General features: G+C 40.2%; 1 protein-coding gene and 1 long non-coding RNA gene across 4 annotated transcripts in view; one reads left to right on the top strand and one right to left on the bottom strand.

Moving 5' to 3' along the window:
* LARP1B (La ribonucleoprotein 1B) overlaps nt 1–22,220 on the bottom strand; it is a 30,610-nt gene extending 8,390 nt beyond the window's left edge. The window contains exons 1-11 of one of the 3 annotated variants that reach the window (XM_035114227.2): nt 21,370–22,220; nt 17,516–17,577; nt 16,461–16,520; nt 13,674–13,845; nt 11,151–11,297; nt 10,893–11,036; nt 10,292–10,460; nt 4,670–4,814; nt 3,716–3,890; nt 2,235–2,404; nt 420–791 (exon numbers count right to left, since the gene is read on the bottom strand). In XM_035114227.2, the coding sequence (XP_034970118.1) occupies nt 420–791; nt 2,235–2,404; nt 3,716–3,890; nt 4,670–4,814; nt 10,292–10,460; nt 10,893–11,036; nt 11,151–11,297; nt 13,674–13,845; nt 16,461–16,520; nt 17,516–17,577; nt 21,370–21,736 (1,983 nt within the window). In that variant the 5' untranslated portion in view covers nt 21,737–22,220. Of the gene's footprint in view, nt 1–419; nt 792–2,234; nt 2,405–3,715; nt 3,891–4,669; nt 4,815–10,291; nt 10,461–10,892; nt 11,037–11,150; nt 11,319–13,673; nt 13,846–16,460; nt 16,521–17,515; nt 17,578–21,369 lie in introns of all 3 variants that reach the window. The other 2 variants (XM_035114223.2, XM_035114228.2) reach the window with 2 other exon arrangements.
* LOC132592633 (uncharacterized) lies at nt 8,177–8,371 on the top strand. The gene is made up of 2 exons (XR_009558127.1): nt 8,177–8,225; nt 8,309–8,371. It is a non-coding gene; the product is annotated as an uncharacterized LOC132592633 (long non-coding RNA).

Genomic DNA, 22,220 nt, shown 5'->3' with positions numbered 1-22,220 from the left:
AAAAATCTAAGAACAAAATGCCTTGATCTCAAGATTCTGTGCCTAAAGCGGGAAAAGACCTGCTTTAAACACTGAACCTGAAAAAGATAGTAATAGAAAACCTAGACAGACCAGACAAGTGACTTCTAAACCATTAGTTTTTCAATTTAAATGTATCTTGTTCTTCTGCAAACATGTCACTTACTATTTTTTTAAAATTTGATCTAGCTCAAATATTGACAATGAGTTCATTCATTTAAAGTCTAAATTCTAGTATTACCAACACAAGTACAAGAAAGGCCAAAACTTTATTAGCTTATGGATTTCTACTTAATTTACTAGTTGATAATCTCAGCCCACAACATATGTATTTGATTCAATAACCATTTAATACCTCTTTATTAAATTATTCTTCATGAACAGATCACACACATAATTACCTTCAAAGCAATGCAGTCATTTTCACTCTGTTCTGTCCACAAATCTTGTTCATAGTAGTATAAGCCATCATTAATAACTTTGGCAAGTTCTGATGTAATTTTTGCTCGTGAGACATGGTTGCCAGTGCGATCTCCTCCAGGATGTTTTCTCATATATGGTGGCGTTTGTGTTACAATCAAAATTTTATTTAAATCCTGATCATCAATTTCATAATCTGAATCACTATCTGACCACTCAGTGAATGTATTCTTTCGGCCTTCTATTTGTTCCATCTCTTCATCAAACAAAAAATCAAGTTCTTCCTGTTCTTGTTCCTCTAAAGGCAGTGGCTGCTGCTGTCCTGACATCTCCTCAAGTGCAGGCACAGATTCCTGGAAAAGGCAAAAGTGTTTCACACTTTCAGTGAATCAAAGCTAATTTATCACTTCTTGAAATAATATTGGGAAGGTATCTAAATGGAAATAAAATGAACAGAGGAATTAACTGCACGAATAGCAGTTTCAGCATCCCAAATCATACAAAATGGAACAGAAGGATTAACAATTTATCATTTACGCTTCTTAAAACCACACCTTTTTTTCTTAGGCTTACAACTCAATTCAAAAAATAGTTCTGTAGTGAATAGAGTTCTAACACTGGCCACAATTCAATAGAGAGCCAAACATGCTTAAGCCCCTTTATTTCAATATGCTGATTGTGGCTGGCATGTTTTGATTGTAGCTGGCATGCTTTACATATTTTTCTTCTCTTTTCCCAAAACAAATTCAGTAGCATGTCACCTATGGCTGCTTTCCACAGAGGTGGGGTATAATGTAAGCACATGTACCAATGATGGATCCATGTAGCTTTAAGTACCTCCCTCCTAAGAAAAACACAATAGCAATGTGAAGACCAGACTAGTGCCAGCAGGAGCAACTGTGCAGAGCTTGTCTACCCTTCCCTGCCTAAAAGTGCTGCTCTTGTTCCCATTACTTTAGCAATGCGGAAATGTGGGAAAGGACACTAGCCCCTGCTCCAGTGAGTGAACCATAGGGCCACTGGAATGTAAACTCATTTCAATTCAAGTAAAAGAATCAGCAAAGGAATATCAACATGGGCACAGATGGATACAAGTGCCTATACACAACTCAGCATGTAATTGTGGCATTGTCAAGCTGATCTCCCTCCTCTACCTTTTCCCCCTTCCATATGCATCTTGCCTATTCACATTTAAGCTCAAGGACAAGCTTATGTCTATTTTAAAAAAATAATAATACTGTGAGGCACTTTGGAAAACAGTATGTAAAGGTGAATAAAATGAATAATTAACAGACAGAGAGAATTTGTGCTTGAGACAAAAATCACTAAAATAATACAGTATATTTGCTAAAGTTATGATGGCCTGAAGGCTGTACTTAGACATGTGTCTACGTCAGGCATCCCCAACCTGTAGCCCTCCAGATGTTTTTACCTACAACTCCCATGATCCCTAGCTAACAAGACCAGTGGTCAGGAATGATGGGAATTGTAGTCCAAAACATCTGGAGGGCCAAAGTTTGGGGATGACTGGTCTAGGTCATAGTACATTACATCCCATGTCTCAATCCACATTTTCAAAGTTGCACAGGAAATGATCAACTACGGTATTTTGACACATAGTGCCTTTATAAAATTAGCCAGAAAAATCAAGAGAGAAATCAACACATAGTAATCTCATTTTATCACCAATTCTAAATTCATTTGAATGTGCCTTATTTCTCTAGCATTCCAGGCACAGAACTACTGTATTCTGAAATACTTTTTACAGTATCTGTAAAACGAACATCTTACAATACCTTTGGCTTTGCTGGGGATGGACGATGTCTTTTTTTAACTTCTATCCAAGGTTCAGAGTCCAGATCTGGCAAGCTTGTAGATAATCCTTTAGACATAGTTTGAAGGTTACTTGTTTCATTGCTTTTCTTAGTATTTAGACTTCCCATTCTTGGAGAACTTGGTGCAGATTCTAAGATTGAAAATTATTTCTGTATTTAGAACAGATCAGGCTATTGTTTACTATCGTTGGACTTACTATTTTTCCTTCATGAAGTTGACCTACTTTTCCATTCATGTCCTTATTGGTATGTCTTTTAATACAAATAAGTCTACAGAATATTTTAAAATGTAAGGTGTAGTTGACAAGTGTAGAACTGTAACTTTGAATCATTCACTGATTTACTGTCACATTCCCCTCCTGTTTAGTTGGTAGGACAGTAATAAGAAAAATGTAAGAGTTGATTCCTCCTCTGACTCAGACGTCAAAGCCAACAACACTTATATCACTGACAGAGAGGAAATCATTCCCAGTTTTGGGAGATAACTACAACCATTAATTGAACTACATGGCAAGAGAAGGTCTACTAGATGGCAGGCAACTTGAAAAACAGGTAGCAAGAGTGGAAACAAAAAAGCAGCAACAAACAAGTGTCTTGGTAGTTATCTAGGGAGGCAAAGCACTCCAAGCCCTGTGATATCCCATCAGCTAGTGCTGAAAAGGAAATCTCATGAAGGATCTATTCCAGCGTTTCTCAACCGCTGTTCCGCGGCACACTAGTGTGCCGCGAGACGCTGGCTGGTGTGCGGCGACGTGCGGCGACGAGAAGGGCGATTTGCATTGTCACGTGCCTGGCGGCCGCCAATAAACAACACTCACCCACCGGAAAGCAATATTTCTCCTCCTCTTTCCCAAAGCTCACTGCAAACGAGCCTGGCGGCCGCCAATAAACAACACTGACCCGCCGGAAAGCAATATTTCTCCTCCTCTTTCCCAAAGCTCAGTGCAAACGAGCCTGGCGGCCGCCAATACACAACACTAACCCACTGGAAAGCAATATTTGGCAAGTGTTTCTTACAGTCATAATTATAATATAGGGCGGCACAGAGTTAATTTTTTAAACTTTTTTAATGGTGGTGTGCCTCGTGATTTTTTTCACGGAACAAGTGTGCCGTGGCCCAAAAAAGGTTAAGAAACACTGATCTATTCTAGTGCAGTTATTGCCACCTTAGCCAATCTACCTGCATATTCAAGTGTCATCAAAAGGAAGGCAACTGCCATAGAAGTCAGGCTGCTCATTGTCCAAGATAGGAAAGATGTTTTCTCCTAAAGAACCCTCAACGTAGTGCTCCCTTGGAGTAAGATCAAACTTCAAGCAGTACAGTGGGACAGTAGCATTGGGGTGGCCTACTGCACAAGAAAGGAGTTCTGTGCATGTCCTCAACCTACAGAAGCTCACATGTTTTTCAGTGTTAGGTGGAAAAAGAAATTAAAATACCTTACCAGTATGTGAACCAAAAACTTTGCCTGGTATAAATTCTGGACAGTTAATAAGCTGAGAAAAGTCTGTTTGTGGAGGTCTGCGTGGAGAGGGTCCTGGAATTGGCCATTTCTCTGGTTCTACCCTTTTCCTCATCTTCTGATCCACTATTTCTACTTCTGTACTGTCCTTTAAAGCCTAGATGACACAAATACATACATACAAATAAACACTTTTTTGTTTCAAATGGCTGTTTCATATATATTACACCTTTTCTACAGCGAAAACATACTTAGCTAATCAATAGGATTCACATTTCATCATGAAGCCAACAATGCCTTTCTGATTATCTATTTTTTCTTTGTATCAAAGGGGTATCTAAGAGCAGAGATTGCTTGTTTCCTAAATCTTGCAAGAGTCCGAGAGATCATACACTTCCATTTAGAAACAAGAAGTCCACCCCAAAAGTGCTACCACATCTTGACTTATTTTTTATAGTTCCAATGGATATGTTCTGACCTATTTCTTTCAAAATGAATTTTGTAATTGTTTCAATTATTCCTGACAATGTAGGATTGATACCAAGAAGGACCAATGTATCTCTTCTTGCTGGTAAGGAGCTAATAACGTATTCTGCATTACTAAGATGTATTACTAGTTGTTTGTGTTTTTTTAAAGGAACACATATTTCTACATTTAACAGCCCTCAATGGCAAGTGAAATAACAAAAATATGCTGAAATTCATTTTATATCAATCAACTTGCATATTAGACATGTGTTGCTTTGGTATTTTTTTATTTCAAATATACTATTTTATAAAAACTGGATCTTGAAGCACTGAGTAGCTTTAGGTTAGACAAAAAATTGAAGCAAGTTTTGTTGACATTTCTAATTCAAGTTTCCAAAAAAGATTTTCCCCCCCCTCCCGAAAAATGATTTATATTACAATAGGGACTAAAAACTGAAATTGGCTTACCTCTAATATTAGACTAACATTTGTAGTAAGAGCCTGCACACGATGGAAACTGGCAATCAAAGAAATAGGCAAGAATCCTTGCTGGTCCATCTTTCTCCTCAAGAAGAAGTCTCTTTCCAAGTTTTCTACACTGAAATAATACTCACTAAATAAAGAAGAATGTTTGGTTAGCCCACTATGTTCTTCTAAACTACCATCACCCTGTATCAAAGCTGGCTTACTTATTTCTTTGTAGTAAATATTTGTTTTCTCACTTTACTAACTTTTTGAAGATATCATCCTATACCACTGTGAATATTAAATAATAATAAAATAACTTATCAAAATAAAGCACCATTGCTTCACTTACCATGACCAGTAAAAGCAGTCATAGGAATGGTTTATGCTAGCCTGAGTGAAGACAGACCGTTAGCTCCTCCCCCAGTTTTGCTGTGTAAACTTGTTAGTTTCACTGCTGTCTGCTAAAGGCCTAAAGAGGAAAGCAAAGAGGGTTGCTTCTGTGGGGAGAAACAGGGGAAAGGAGCGAAGAGGGAATTTCACGAAGAAGATAGCAAAAACTGAGTGCTTTGACTGAGGACTGAGAGATGCTTCAGGACAGGAGAGAATGAAGCCTGGTATGCATTGGGCCCACTGAAGCTTGGTTGCTTTTCAACCCCCAACTAGAAAAAAGTACCTTTCACAGTAAGTAGCCAATAGTACATTCACAGTTGGGATGAAAAAACAACCAACAAAACTCAATTTTCCAAAGTGAAACTATATCTTGGGAGAAAGACAATGGGCTCGTGTTACAGGTAGAAAACTTGTTGCAGGAATTTCTGGTCGACAGGTTTTGCAGACACACATGTACAGTATTCTAAATTGTCTTGTATGGGTGACAGAAAGGAGACCCTCTCTGGTAGCTAGTTTGGAAGATGAAAAACATACACACTTCTCCACCTACTTTAGAAGAGCCACCAAGAGGGACTCTTCTGATAAGTCCTCAAGCTGGCTTGTGCCATCCTCTGAAAAGTATCTGCAGAGTTGAGAACTGCCTGTGAGTTGAGGAGAAGGAATGTATTAGGGCAATTCCTCTGAATGCTTTTTTCAGAAGCCTGTTTTTACTATGGCAAAATCAGATAAAATGCACAGCTTTGGGAAGTTATTATTTGCTTCCTCCATCAAAGGAAGAACTTCTCCTTGCCTGGGCAATTTTGGCTGAGAGGAACAGGGTCTATTTTGGGCTTCAGAAATGCCCTCCATTTCAGTTTGACAGTCTTCAATAATTAGATGGCTATTGGGCTTCCATGTAGGGCAAATTCCCACCTGCTCCACACCTTTGCATTTGCGATCAGGTCTGACAAACCAGTGTCATTCATGTTTTCTGGTCACTTTTTGGTTCTGAGTTCACCCTAGGATGTTCTATTATGAAACTAGAAGCAAAGGAAGCCTTATGATTTCAAAATCTGGTAGGACTCTAGATCAAAGCAGTCTACATCAAACCCAGATTTGGCAGCATCTTAATCACAGGTTTGACAGACTTGGGTTGTTTTTCTTTCTCCATGTGCAGAGCATGTTTGATTTTCTTTGCAGGAGTTCTCAGGAAGAGCCACAAGAGTAGAGAAAATAAGAAAGGCAGACAGATGAAGGCAGGTTTCTTTTTCTTCCATAAGACAAAGATAAGGAAAATAAAAGGTGCTGAAAAATTAACAGGTTAGAAAGAGGAGCCAGTTGAAGCGAAGAAAGGGCATAGAAGAGATTTTCCTTCTCAGGAAAACCAGGATATGAACAGGAGTCTACTCAGCAGAAGCCAAACTATTAACTGTTTCCTGTCTTCAATCAGGCAGCAGAATGCTTTTTCACCCCAACTATGAACAGCCATTGTATAAAAACACAGGAGTAATATGCAATCGAGTACACACACCTACTATGATAAGCAATATCATATGAATTGAAGGTATAATTATTTGCAACAAAACAAACTGCACAGTCGGGGACACATGCTGATCTTATCCTTGTTTTCAATACAGTGCAGAAGTAAATGCCAAAGTTAAAAAAATAGTCATTTTATTTTCTCTTTACCTTGCATCAATAATGTGTAACTTCAGTATTCGAGAATAAAACTATCAATAGCTTTCCATTGCTACACGGTTGGAGGCCATGGAGGCAGTTTGCTTCAGAACACTAGTGGTTGGAAATGGCAGGAAGGGAGAGTGCTCTTTTGCTTGGGTCCTGCTTGGGTCTTTCTCACAAGCACCTGGTGGGGTGTTTCTGCTTGTGTTTCTCACAAGCACCAGAATGGTTGATTAGATGGGACAATTGGCTTGATCCAGAAGGCTCTTATGAGCGTATAGTAGTAGCCACTACTATAGTCATGTAATGGAGTTAAGTTTATTAGTGGCCCTTCCTTCAACTACCTCAAAGTAGCATTAACTATTTATAGTATGTTCCCAGAATAATAGTAATAATGGCATCATCATGGAAAGGGAAAAAAGTTTAAGTTACAAAATGCAATTCTTAGAATGATTAATTTATACTATCATAAAACCACCATGGGATGCATATCCTATACGATAAAACACAAACATTAAAAGATGTGGATAAAAGAAAGGGATGAGCTTTGAAAAGATCGGGAAGATATGCATGTACTTCAGTAACCTTGAAAGAGACACAAGTAAAAAGAAACTGCCTAAAGATACTAACATATTCTCTGCCTTAAAGCAGAATATATTTTTCTACAAAGTGACAATTTAAAGTCCATCTGGGAAGTAAAAATTCTTGGCTCAGCGGCGTCGCAAGCCGCCCTGGTACAGGCCGCCCTGGTACCGCTCCATAGTGACGTGCTGCGTAGTGACGTAGGGGCGCAGCATGTCCCTACGTCGCTACGGAGGGACGCTGCACGCGCGCGCGCTACAGAGCGGGTTTGGCGGCAGCGGTGCTAGAGCTCCGCCGCTGTCAAACTGCAAGCAAGCCGCAGTGCGGAGCGAGTTTTACAGGGCCGCCCTGTAAAACTCACTCCACGCCACAGCTTGCTCGCAGTTTGACGGCGGCAGAGCTCCAGCACCGCTGCCGTCAGCGCCAAACCCGCTCCGTAGTGACTGACCCGAGCAGAAAGAATCAAAGCGTGAGCTGAGCAAGCCGCGGGCGCATGCACCGGCCGTCGGTGGAGGTGGCGAGGGGGCACCGCGCTGTCCCCCGCAGAGTGGAGCCCGGGGCGCCCCCCCCCCGCCCCCTATTGCTACACCCCTGTCTTGGCTTATATTCACTGTGGTCACCTAGAAAATGCTCTCAAGTGTTTGAAGGAGCTTCTAAGAAACCCAAGATTCTTATCTCTGAGATATTGAAAAGTGTCCAAATATGGAACTCAGCAAGAAGGGGAAAAATACATTTCCATAAGTGAGTTAATAATAAAGGTTCCTGAGATGCTCTCAAGAGCAAAGAGTAGATATGGTTCGAAAAGTGTAAAAATGTACATCTGGAGTCCCCCCAAAAATTAGCCCAAGACAGACTTATAGCTTATTGAAATCAGTTACTGGTTATCTGAAATAATATCCTACAACCCCATGGGAGACAGAAATAGGTAGTTACAGGTAGGTAGCCGTGTTGGTCTGGGTCGAAGTAAAATAAAAAAATTCCTTAAGGTGCTACTGAAGGAAGAAATAGGTAGTATAACTTTACCAAACTATGAAATAGGAAGAAGACATACCCTCAAGGTTCTAGGCCTTCCCCCCCCCAAAAAAAACCATGGAACCCAACAAATCAATACAGTCATACCTTGGGTTGCATTCGCTGCAGGTTGTGTATTTTCGAGTTAAGTACTCAGCGGACCCAGAAGTGTTTACTTCCGGGTTTCGCCACGCCGCATGCGCAGAAGTGTTCTGCACGCTTCGCGCATGCGCTAAAGCGCCACTCAGGTTGAGTACTTTTCGGGGTGCAAATGGCACCCTGGAACGGATTGTGTACTCAACCCGAGGTACTGTATTGATGACAAAAATACATAATCATTTTAGCTCTGAATTCTACACAACATTCAAAAGGTAGCAACTGATAAGGTAGCAACTCATTTTATCTGAATTCTATTTTCAGAATGGAACCAATTATATTAATTTTCAAAATGATTCCGATAAGGTTTCTCTTAGAAAATAAGGAAGTGCAGTTTTATGGCAACAAATGCAAATTATGGTTGGGTTTAAAAAACAACAACAATGTACAGTATGCACCTTATATTAATTTTCTCTCTTATAAGGTTATCCCGATTAAGAACAAATAGAAAGCTTGGGGGAGGAGGGTTTCAAGGCCAGCTATTTAATTGAAACTATAATTAGCAATACAAGAAATTAAATTATGCATATTCTAACTTGTCTTAAAGCTTTATTTCTATATGGCTGCAGAATCTGTAAACATAGTCCAGAAATTCTAGTACTTAATAATTTAGAAAATGAAGACCTATTGTAACAAAAGGTTGGACAGACACCCAATTAGAAAATTGTAAGACCTTCCAAACTATGGTATTTGGAAGATGAAAAAAGCCTCTAACATTCCAAGAACAGTAGCACATTCCATGATAAGGCTTGGAAATTTCCAAACTAATTAAGGAGACTGTGAATAATTTAACCCCTACTGGGATATCTGACTAAACCCTACTATTAATAGCAGAACTTGAATATATGACCAATATTTGGTTTAACAATGTGCTGAGCATCAGAGGGGGACACCATCATGTTCTACCTTAGAGGATCTGGATTCTGCAAGCTCAGAAATCTGACCACAAAGAAGTAGTGTCTAAGGGCAGTTGAAGCCAGCTGATTAATCTGAAATGGAACTGTATGTCTGCTGTCAGGTTTCACAAGGCCCATCAACAATAACTGGGGAAAATTGAAACTGACAGCCTTAAGCCAGAATTTATCTGCCAATAAACCAAATTTATTTTTCTTTTTTTCATTTGCATCAACTGTAACAAAACAAGCAAGCAACAAGCCACATAAAATGCAAGAGCAACAAAAGCCACCATTAAACTATGGCAAAAGAGGGTGTGCATTATGCTAATTCATAAACCCTTCACTACAATCTGAAATGTCTGAACCATCCTGTGATCCTTGAATGAAGGGCAGTACAGAGATTTAATTAATAATAACAACAATAATTTTCTCCAGGGATTTGGATAACCAGCCTTCCAAATGGCTTTTCACAACCCATTCAAATACAGGGAACATTTCCATTTATAGCTATATGCCATTTGTTTTCTTCAATTCAAACACAATGACAAAGCACCAATAAGTACTTTGGAAAGAAAAATTAAGAATGGCAAAATTACTTCCAAGCCAACATAATTACAAAGTTTTCATATGTACACAGTCTTACTATACCGTAACACAAGCATACCTAAGTTACAATGTCAACAAAATGCCAGACAGAATGGAGTAAGGATGTATGTATACATGGATTGCATGTGGTTTATAACACCAAGAAACTCAAGATCTGTTCTTATTAAAAGTTCACAGTGAAATGTTTGTAGCATTTCCAACCTATGCCACAGGTTATTTGAAACAATTGGCTTATTAAATGAATGTAGTCTTGCACAGGGACAAAGTTTAACATCTCGCTTCCCCAGCCACCTGCACCATAAACACAGAGCCGTCTACTTACATTTGGCGTTTAATGTATTCTTTTAGTAGTGTTTCATCAACAGAATACATCTGCACTCCTGTTCCATCATCGTAGTAATACATCATACTAGTGTTAAGATCTGGCTGAAATGGCTGGTCAGTCCTCTCGTTATATTGTTCCCGGTAGCCATACGAGTATTCATGGTTCACTTCAGGAAGGAGGAAAAGTGAATTAATACAAATTATGAGTCTAAGTATGTGAAAATAGAAAGCCTCGACCTAGTCAATGTTTAGAATTATTTGAGAGTCAACATTTTATTTTATTTATTTCATAAAAATTATATATCACCTGATTATAGAAAAAACCTCAAAGCAGTTTACAATATACCATATATACAGGAGTCATGGGGTAGAAATATACTTTAAGAAAACACATGGCAAAGTTTCTCAGTAACATTATAATCATGGGATAAAAGGACACTCTCTCAGGAACCAATAATTGCTTAATGACAGGACAACAGGGAATAGGAGGACAATTTTCACAATGGAAGGACATAAATGGCAAATAACTAATTCCTATGAGAATAGACACTATTCAAACTGTCAAAATCATTTTTTCTTAATAATTTCTATTTTCATACTTCGAGGGTTTCCTCTTCCACGTCCTCTTCCTCTGCCCCTGCCTCTTCCTCTTCCTCTGTAAAATCCTCGAATACTGCCACCTTCACTTCTCACACTAGAGACTTCATCATGATCATCTCGTTTTTCTCTATCCCGTCGCCAGCCTTTTAGAAACAGGAGAAGAAATGTAGATTCCTAAAGTTACAGAAGTGAGGTTTTAACAACAAGTAGTTGTCAATTAAATACAAACACAAAACAATAAAATTTAGATGACATACTAGTTCTTGTCTCATTGCGTCTGTTGTTGTGTGGCACAAGCTTGCCTGTTTCTGGCTGAGATCTTGAACTGTTCCGAGATCCTGGTCTATCTTGGCCTTCTGGCTTCATATCATCTAAATGAAGTGGCACCCATTTGTGCTTGTTACCTTCAAGTGTAAAATACAGAACTAGAATGCTGTTAAGAATACCCATTAACCCTATAAAATATATTAGATTTATTAGGTACTAGTTCCCACATTTTGAATAAATATGCACATATGAATTCATTCTAAGAATAACAGCAAATGTCACAAAGTAACTTTCTGAAAGTTACCGTATTTTTCCGTGTATAAGACTAGGTTTTTTCCCTAAAAATAATGTCAAAAATTAGGCAGGCATCTTATACTCTGGGCCATCTCCCTTCATTTTCTTAAATCTGAGTCCCCCAAAATAGGGGGTGTCTTATACATGGGAGCATCTTATAGACGGAAAAATACAGTGCTTCATGAAAATTAGTTCTGAACATACAAGAAATAGCTTCTCATCCTATGCACAGTCCAAACTCAAATTTCAAACACTTGAGAGAGCACTTTGGGAGGTGATAAGATGATTTTCATTTCAACTGGAGTTTACAGAAGTCCTATTCAGACAGTATGAAAACATGCACGTTATTAGATGAGGGGGAGCTGTGGAGGAAAGCATGATAGCTCTGCCTCTTTTCATTTTTGGCACCTTCCACAAAATGAAAGGTAGGGAGCTGTTGTATCTGTGGGGATTCCTTGCATGTATGCAAACCCGGGAAAATCAGACTGCTGCAGTAATAGATCTTAAAAGGACACTCTTTTAAAGCAATTCTTCATAAATTTAATCCCACTGTGCCTTTTACCACGTTCATAGATTCTGTGGTGATAGCACTGAAAATACTATTCAGTTTATTGTGCTTTGGAGACAGTGAACAGTTTTATGTCATAGCAGTAATATTAATATTATAACTGCTCACTCTTTTGCACCTTTCTACCTTCGAACTCTTTGGAAACCTAACCTATGCTAATCCCAGATGAACATTATCTGTTTCATACTTCTAGCCTATGTGAGTTTTTCCTGTAATATAAGCAGGATATTAGGTTGGTTGCCACCTCATTAAGTGACTTGTGGGGAAACAAGACACTGTCAGAGGATTAAGGAATTCCCTCCCATGACAAAACTCATGTGATGCACTCAAAGTGCTGAAGCAGCTCCTTGTTTCTGAATATGATTTTTGTGTTCTGCCTTAGATTAAAATTTTATCTAAGGATTCATCTGCATGCATTTGCAGTATGAGGTTACTGATCGTCACACAGAAAAAGCTAATGAAATTTCTTTATATAGAAATTAGAATCATAGAATCATAGAGTTGGAAGAGACCACAAGGGCCATCCAGTCCAACCCCCTGCCAAGCAGGAAACACCATCAAAGCATTCTTGACATATGCCTGTCAAGCCTCTGCTTAAAGACCTCCAAAGAAGGAGACTCCACCACACTTCTTGGCAGCAAATTCCACTGTCGAACAGCTCTTACTGTCAGTAAATTCTTCCTAATGTTTAGGTGGAATCTTCTTTCTTGTAGTTTGAATCCATTGCTCTGTGTCCGCTTCTCTGGAGCAGCAGAAAACAACCTTTCACCCTCCTCTATATGACATCATTTTATATATTTGAACATGGCTATCATATCACCCCTTAACCTTCTCTTCTCCAGGCTAAACATACCCAGCTCCCTAAGCCATTCCTCATAAGGCATTGTTTCCAGGCCTTTGACCATTTTGGTTGCCCTCCTCTGGACACATTCCAGCTTGTCAGTATCCTTCTTGAACTGTGGTGCCCAGAACTGGACACAGTACTCCAGGTGAGGTCTGACCAGAGCAGAATACAGTGGTACTATTACTTCCCTTGATCTAGACGCTATACTCCTATTGATGCAGCCCAGAATTGCATTGGCTTTTTTAGCTGCTGCATCACACTGTTGACTCATGTCAAGTTTGTGGTCTACCAGGACTCCTAGATCCTTTTCACATGTACTGCTCTCAAGCCAGGTGTCTCCCATCCTGTATTTGTGCCTTTCATTTTTTTGCCCAAGTGTAGTACTTTACATTTCTCCTTGTTAAAATTCATCTTGTTTGCTTTGGCCCAGTTGTCTAATCTATTAAGGTCATTCTGAAGTGTGATTCTGTCCTCTGGAGTATTAGCCACCCCTCCTAATTTGGTGTCATCTGCAAACTTGCTCAGGATGCCCTCAAGCCCAATTAATGCCCAAATTTAATTTTTTAAGAAAATTAAGATTTGCTAGATTCTAAAATATTAATACAGCAAGATTTGTGCAAGCACAATAGAACAAGCACTATTGAAACAGTCGTAAATTAGAGCTGCAACCTTTAAAAAACTGTCAATGAACTTAACAAGAATGTCAGAAATCAAGAGCACAAACATACATTACAGCTCCATTCTTTAAATTTAGTCATGATACCTGAGGTTATAGAGAACGTTATTAATATGCTAGCCCAGACCAACCTTTTTTCTTTTGATTGTTAATCTGAGCCTCATCTTCACTAACATTTTCGCCAGGAATATCCGGATTTATTTCCAGGTTTTCTTTGATTCTGCTATTATTCTTCCTTTCATTCTTCTCTTCTTTCTCCTTTTTGATTGGTGTTTTTTTATTCTGATTGCTTATATTTTTACACTGTAACACAACAGAAAAAAATTAATCCTAACCCCATTCAAATATTTGCAGCCATCCCATCCCTGTTGCCAAATTTGAGCTCCATGATAAAAAAGCAAACCACTCTTTCCTACTGTCCTTTTATCAACTGTTCAGTTGACATATGCAAAGGAACAGAATCACAGCAGAAAGTCCCAGCCTCAACTTATATGTGTTGGCTATACTATATGGCGTCAACAACGTTTTCTGGCCGTGGGCCGGAGCATTCCAACGGACTATTGTCTGTGGGCCGAACATGCGCAGAAGTGATTTCCAGCACCACGCTGCCCATGTCCGGGGCACCAGAAATCGCTTCTGTGCATGTCCGGGGTGCCGGAAATCACTTCTGCGCATGTCTGCAGCACTGGAATTGCTTCTGCGGCTGCGCAGACGCTGGAAATCATGCCTGCTCAGAAGCGATTTTCGGCACCTGCACAGGCATGATTTCCAGCTTCTGTGCAGGAACAGGCACCATTTCTGGTGCCGTTCGGCAAGTCCCCGTGCTGCGCCACACCAGTTTAGCGCAGCGCACGGGGGACTTGCCGAGCGGGCGGCTCGGTGACCGGGTGGCTTATGGGCCAGATAAACAGCCTCTGTGGGCCGGATCTGGCCCATGGGCTGGAGGTTGCCGATGTATGATCTGTACAGTCCCTATTCACACGTGTTCAGAGCCAGCTATATGTATGAAGGCTCTGTACATGTTTCCAAGGAACCTGCAAAAGCAAGCTACATGGCACAATTAACATGTGAGGGGGGCTTGTTACCACAATTCCTCTATTGCCTTCCCCAATCGCATCAGTGAGCACAAGAACATATGGACAAACCCAAGAAGGACTTTTTTTGCGAAGTGTTGTCAATATTGTCGTATATTATTAACCTGATTAAGTCTACCTCAGTTCATTGTTAAATTTGTTTATTGCTACAAAAAAAGTAATAAAAACTGCCTTTTCATATATATGTATAACCGAATAGTCGTACCTTGGTTCTCGAACATAATCCATTCCAGAAGTCCATTCAACTCCCAAAACCATTTGAAAACCAAGGTGCAGCTTCTGATTGGCAGCAGAAGCTTCCTGCACTCAAGCTGAAGCCGCATCAGACATTCGGCTACCAAAAAAGTTTGAAAACTGGAACACTTACTTCTGGGGTTTCTGTGTTCGGGATCCAAAATGTACGAGGCATTCGAGAACCAAGGTATGACTATATTCCATTTTAGTAGAGTTAGATTTCCAGCTAATGTAAGAATAGTAAAATCCATTATGGCCCCCCTTCTCTTCCCCCACATGCTTCTACTAGCAGGCTCCTCTGCAATCCTTCCTTTTCTCTTTTTCTTTCTCTTTCTTTCTTTGGAGGCAGCTTGCAGAAATAAGCAATTGCTGCTGCTTCAAAACCACTTTTGGTATCTACCCCAGCTGAGCAATGGTAGCTTTCTCTGTAAACCACTTTCATGTAGGTGAGTTACAAAGAGACAGATCATTTGTTACTACAAGCCACTCAGACAGAACTCTGGGTGGAGCAGCTTTCTTGCAGCAGTGATGGTGGTCCATGTTCTTTCTCCTTCAAACAGGGTTTCACGTAACACTAATCCAAGTTGTGTGGTTTGTTTAAACCCTGTGGTTGTTTAAACCTAAGTGCTCCCATTTCATTCCTTCGTTTGTTCAGATGAAGCAACAAACCACAAGCCTTGCATTAGTGTAACATTCAAACCAGTGCTTATGGTTTATTTCTCCCAAATAAACCATGATTGGGACTCTAGTTTTAGCTTTGCAGAACACAGGTTGCAATGGGTTTTGCTGCCATAGACAGAAGATTGGGACTGATCCTTTTCATCTTAAGTACCATATAATTCCACAATCGATCAGATTTCTAAATCATACTTCAGAAAAACCAGCTACAAGAGTCCTGTGGCATAGGGTAGAGAACCATGAGCTATTTACAGAATGTTTTAGGAGAGGGAATGAGGGCTGGCTGCCCAAAAATATTTTTCTGCAAATTGTCTAGCTGCCCTTGCTGATCTCCCAAACAGATACCTAGGTCATTTGTATGCAAAACAATTGTCATTAATTAACAGATCAGCCTTGTACAACTCAAATATGCTTTAAGAATGAACTGAACATTATGTGCATCAATTAGTTCTATCATACCTCATTGATATTGTGTTTTGCAAAGGTCACAATATGAAATTATTTTTATGTGTATAGAAAAGAAAAGCCATCTAGAAATAAGTAAAAGTTGTCATTGCAATTTAAACTTGTTAAGAAAATAAATTTGCCTTCATTGTAAACTAGTCTTACAAGCAGACTAACAGTTGACCAGCTTGCTCACCTCCATCTCTTGTACTTTATAGCTGCTAGCTCCTCTGCTACCACATTGAACCTAAGCTTGTCTAGCATTCTGAAGCTGGGAAAGTTACAATACTGTTATGAAAAGAGCATTATGAGGACAGTGCAGAGACAGGAGAAAATTGGCTGGTAGGCAGAATTGTGAGAACAGAAGAGTACAATATTGTTTGTTATTTCTATGGGGCAAGAGATACCTGCCACATGGAAGAGGCAAACTTCATTGTTGTTACAAAGAAATATTAGAAGTGTACTTACTTCAGAGTTGGCGATTTCACTTGGTGTTGGCCAGTTTGATGCATCACTGAAGTCATTTGCCTGCAATGGTAATGAACACATCTTACTGTCCAGAAACATTTGTTCAATAGCAAGCAAGCACCCCCATCTGACACTGGATTTATGCTACAGTTTTACAGAAATGAAATCACAAAACAAAAATTCTTGATTCTTACATATCCTTACTCGCAAAATAGCACAGTGTAAAAGCAAACTCAGCAATGTGGTCAGCAATTCTGAATCCATACACCTTTTTTTTTAAAAAAAAAAATGTGTTCAGACATTTTTATGAAGGCAGTCTTTTCAAATTTGATATTAATGTTATGAAGTAATTTGCATAATAATTAACAATCAATGGATGTGAATTGCTTGAAGCTAAAATCAGCAAGTAAACATAGCTTTTCTGTTTATCCTCTATTTCCAATACTGTATAACTCTTGGTAAGGAAAACTTTTCCATCACTTTGGAAAATTACATACAACACTCAGACTAGCTGTTTTACTTCTTAAGATGCTCCTACAGTAACTTATCCCTGGTTCAGTTCAAAGGATAGACCATATTGTAAGATAATAGCTATTCTGAAAAAGGTATCAATAAAACTTTAATAAACTTTTTTGTTTTGCTTTAAAACAACTTTCAACAGTTTAATTTCTGGGTACTCCCACTTTCCAAAAAGCATATACAAGTAGATTTTAAAAAGCAACATTTGGATATGAGAAAAGGATTTCATGTAAGACCACCAGCACTATCTTTCTTCCTGAACTTGAATAATATGGTAACTTAAAAGCTTTGTTTCAACAGTTCAGTAATATGGGTGAAGCCCATTATTTTTCCATATTAAAAAACCTATTCATATGAAGTATGTGGTATCAATGAAGTCCTTCTTATGATAATTTAAATAAATATGCAAATACAGGATTATCAGTATATTACAATAAATGAATTTAATAATTAATTATGAAAGTATTAATTACTAATATAATAATTTAAACCTGAATTAATAGACTATAAAACTGATTTGGACTCCTAAAACATACCTTACTCGATTTCTTTACTTTTGATTTTCCTGCCTTTATGACTTTAGCAGAACTCAGTAATTCTAAAATGAATAAAAGAAAGATGTGATTCAAGTAATCTAGAAAGAGTAACAAAACCAAGTTCATCACAAAATTTAAATAGTATGATTAATTACTGCTCTCAAATTGTTTAAGTACAAGTTGAAACAAAGAAATTCCACAAAGTACAAATGATTTTTTTAATTAACTGGATAACTATCGAACTTGAAAAAAACCATTTTTTCAGCTTGTCAAATTAGCTTAAGTGTTAATTCTAATTTGAATGCTGCTATTAGCCTTGTAAAATGCTAAGATTACTCACATCAAATAACTCACATAAATTAGAATCTTATGGCTGCAATCCTATCCATACTTACCAGAAACTACATCCCATTGTTATCAATCCTATCAATGGGACTTCTGGATAGGATATATAGGATCCTATATAAAACTGGATGACTGAAAATCACATGTAGACTATATTACAAAAATAAAGATGCATTGCAATCTCAATTTATGATAGCTTTAAAAAAAGATTTTGTTCGAAAAAGAATAGATTAAAAATGTATTTTTATACTCCAGTTAGTGCTTTATGAGCAGAAACTGGCACAGTTCATATTTGTAGATTTCAGAACAAATATCCAGTCTATGTCAGACGAATTCTTACTTTACCATTATGCTTATAGATATATGTAACAGACAGCTACTTAAATATTTCAGTCTATGCCCCCACAGCTGTCACATATGGAATACAAAATTCTGGAAAAGTAAATATCGTACTCTTATAAACTTTGTACTGTATTAGCATACAAGGCAAATATTACAAATTTGTCAGATAGCTGACTAATACATGATTAATGCTTCATGTCTTCTCCATATCATATTCTGAACAGACATATGAAAAGTAAAAATAAAGGCACAAAACAGTCTAGTTTCAAAAAGTCATTCAAACATTAAGAATGTAAATAGTGTACTATAAACAAAATCCAATTAAAACAAAAATCTATCTAGTGCTTAGCAGGCTAGCTAAATAATTAAATTAATCTAATTTCAATTAATCGTTTGCATCTTTCTGGCGGTTATGAGGAAAAGATTATAATAATTATAATAATAATTTATTATTTGTACCCCGCCCATCTGGCTGGGTTTCCCCAGCCACTCCAGGCAGCTTCCAATAAAAATTTAAAATACATTAAAATGTCACACATTAAAAACTTCACTGAACAGGGCTGCCTTCAGATGTCTTCTAAATATCAGGTAGTTTGTCTCTTTGACATCTGATGGGAGGACTATATAGGACTATAACTAGCAGTTATAGGACTATAACTCCTAGTCCTATCAAAAAGTATCAAGTATAGATGGAGGGGATGCTTTCTCTGTACAGTATATGTTTAACAACCTAGGTAAAGGTAAAGGTAAAGGGACCCCTGACCATTAAGTCCAGTCGTGACCGACTCTGGGGTTGCGCGCTCATCTCGCATTATTGGCCGAGGGAGCCGGCGTATAGCTTCCAGGTCATGTGGCCAGCATGACAAAGCCGCTTCTGGCAAACCAGAGCAGCACATGGAAACGCCGTTTACCTTCCCGCTGTAGCGGTTCCTATTTATCTACTTGCACTTTGACGTGCTTTCGAACTGCTAGGTTGGCAGGAGCTGGGACCAAGCAACGGGAGCTCACCCCGTCACAGGGATTCGAACCGCCGACCTTCTGATCAGCAAGCCCTAGGCTCAGTGGTTTAACCCACAGCGCCACCTGGGTCCCTTAACAACCTAGGGAGGAGTGCAAATGTACACGAGCCCAAAAAGAATGGGATCCCCTGCTGTACACTGTAGGAATTTAAGATGGAAGAGATATACTATACACAGCACTGTACTACTTTCTCATATATTCCTTTTTAATATGTAACACATTTTAAATGTGAGTTAGTAACTTATCCAAAAGAGAAATACGTACTATGATCAAAACAACAACTGTGTGGTAGAGATTATGCTCATTGTATTGAAGAGGAATAGTACTGTACTATTGGGTTCTCCAAAGTGGCAACCATGTGCACCATGATGGCCTCAGGCAACCCCCAATCTGGAGACCAATGGGGAGTGTCATAAACACCACTCTAAGCATTTTGGAGAAAAGGTCAAGTTGCATAATATATTACTAACCACCACCACATTTAGAGCAAGAACTAGTCAGGCATATCATATCTGACAGCATCTTTTTTGAACACGGCTGCTTTAATATTCTATTCTAGCACTACAAGGTAGTGCCTGAGTAACTATCTGTCTAGGCAAGCACATAAAGCCGAATGTACACAAGTTAAATGTGCATAAATTGCAGGCTTACTGTGTAGAATCAGTTTGCATAGCATCACTTATTGAACTTATTACATGAAAGTTGAAGATATGCAAAACAAATTATTTAACAAAATCCTAATTAATGCTAATTAACCTTTTACTTTCCCTATTTTTTAAATGTAAAATACAAAAGCTAGTTATTTAAGGCAGAACTCTATTTTTATTTCTAAGGTATTTAAGCTAGGATATTCAACACATTTATCAGGGAGCAAGTACTTAAGAATTCAACTAAATGAATTATTTTATCCAAGTTTGAAATTGTACTGTTATATCACTTTAATCTAGCTAAGTCCCAGAGCACTAATATAATACCATCTATTATCTCCAAGAGTGTTACAACTACTGCTGCTGAATCTGAATACCATTTCATGATAATTCCTGCTACACGGTGGCATACTGTGATTTGTGATCCACAAATTATATACAGTACAGTACATGCTAAAGTTTCTTGCAAGACCATCAAGCATGAACTACAAAGCAAAGCATGACTAATTACTACAATGATCATTCTCTAAAGACCTGTTAGCGCAAATACGGTATATGTTTAAAAGCCTTGAATTTGCTTCCACCAGCATACTATCACAGGAACCCTAAACTATGAATAACACCCTTAAGAAAAAATGAAGTAAACTCTATACATAATTCACGCTTTTCAGTTTTATTGTAGGTAATGCCAAGTGTTGACAAACATGCACAGTGACCGAAGAAAGAATAAAGGCTATTCCATATGTAACTCATTAAGTTTTTGTTTGGAAGTAAACTTATTTATAGCACCACCCATACGTACAAGTTCACAAATATGTAGAACTGCAGTATATATGCATACAACAGAGGTACATACACAACAGTGATTTATATGCAAGCAGGAATAAACTATTCCCTGCAGGCAAGTGGCATCCGCACAGGATTCTGACACGAAGCAGACCAAGCAACAGGCATAATGAAGGACAAAAACACAGAAAAGTTCTGCATGGGCATAGTGGAACTACAACAGTGTCCCCCCACCACCACAACGTCTATCAAGCTGGATCTCTTCTCAGTCCCGTCCCCCCATAAGAAGTAGCTGATTTCGCTTCCAGGCATCCCTACCGCCGCCAACTGAGCTCTGGCTTTCCCAACCGCTTCGCTCTCACCGTCCACCTCATAAAACAACTCCAAGGCAGAAGAAGCCACACCTCTTCACGCTCATTTTCCTAATCTGACCATATATGCAACATGAGAGAGGGCAGGCAAGGCTGAAAAGAGCTCCCTGGCACCGGCTGGCTGGATGGCTGGAGGCAAGCAAGCACACGCCTTTCTCCGAAGCCTGTGTCATTCGGGGTCGCCGCCGAAAGCGGGCGGGGGAGGGTGAAGAAAGAGAAAGAGAGGGAACGCTTTAAAGAAACTTGAGAAGGAGGCGCAGCAGCAGCAGCAGCACGCGGGGCTCTCGTCGTCCCCGCAGTAGTTCAAAACACAACCTCCCTGCCCGCCCAGCCCTTTCCTTACCCGAGTCCTGCGGGGCGAGCTCGCTGCCGGCGGAGGCGCTGGAGGGGGATAAGCTGCCGCCGGAGACGGGGGGAGGCTTCCAGCGGGTCCAGGGGTTATCCTTGGGCGGGGGGGCCTCGACGGCGTGAGGCTGCTGCTGCTCCGGTTGGCACTTGTCGCCGTTGCTACTATCCTCTTCCTCGTCGTCGTCGCCGCCCTCTTGTTGCTGCAGCCCCTCGCCGGAGCCGCTTTCCTGGGGGGCTTCGGTCACTTGGCCGGAAGGAAACAGGAGCTGCTCCTGATGGTTCTCTTCGGGCAGCCGGGCCCCCCCGCCGCCGCCGCTCTTCTCCGCGCCGCGAAGTGGTGCCTGCGGGGCGGCCGCGGACATGCCGAGAGGGGTCCGCACCCGCTGTCCTCCCGCGCGCCCCTCTCCCTCCGCTCCCCGCGGGGCTGCCGTAGGGCGGGAGGGGGAAGAAGAAGAAAAAGAACCTCTAAGCGGAGCTGCTCCGTGCGGGGGGCCTGGCCCGCCCCACGGGGGCTGCGGCTGGCGGGGAAGCAGCCCCCCCGCCCCAACAGCGGCCTCCGGGGGCGGCGTAGCTCATTCACCTCAGCGGGTGGTTCAACCGCCACCGCCCCGTGCCGGGGGGGGAGGGAGGGGGTTGTAGAGAAGAGAGACGCGCGAGAGGGCCGCGCACGAGACAGGAGAACGCGTCGCTGCCGAGGGGCCGCCCGGGGTTGAGGGACGGGGATGGGGGGCAGGAGGAGGCGCCGGAGCCGAGGCACAGTTTTCGTGGGGCCTGCTTTGAGGTCCGGCAAGGAGCTCCGTCACAGCTGTCGCGCGTGTGTGCTTCCTCGCGCCGGGGGGAGGCGGG

Source organism: Zootoca vivipara, chromosome 9 (assembly GCF_963506605.1).
Source record: "Zootoca vivipara chromosome 9, rZooViv1.1, whole genome shotgun sequence".
In the NCBI taxonomy this organism is placed as follows: Eukaryota; Metazoa; Chordata; class Lepidosauria; order Squamata; family Lacertidae; genus Zootoca; species Zootoca vivipara.
This window is presented reverse-complemented; position numbering and strand designations above follow the sequence as displayed.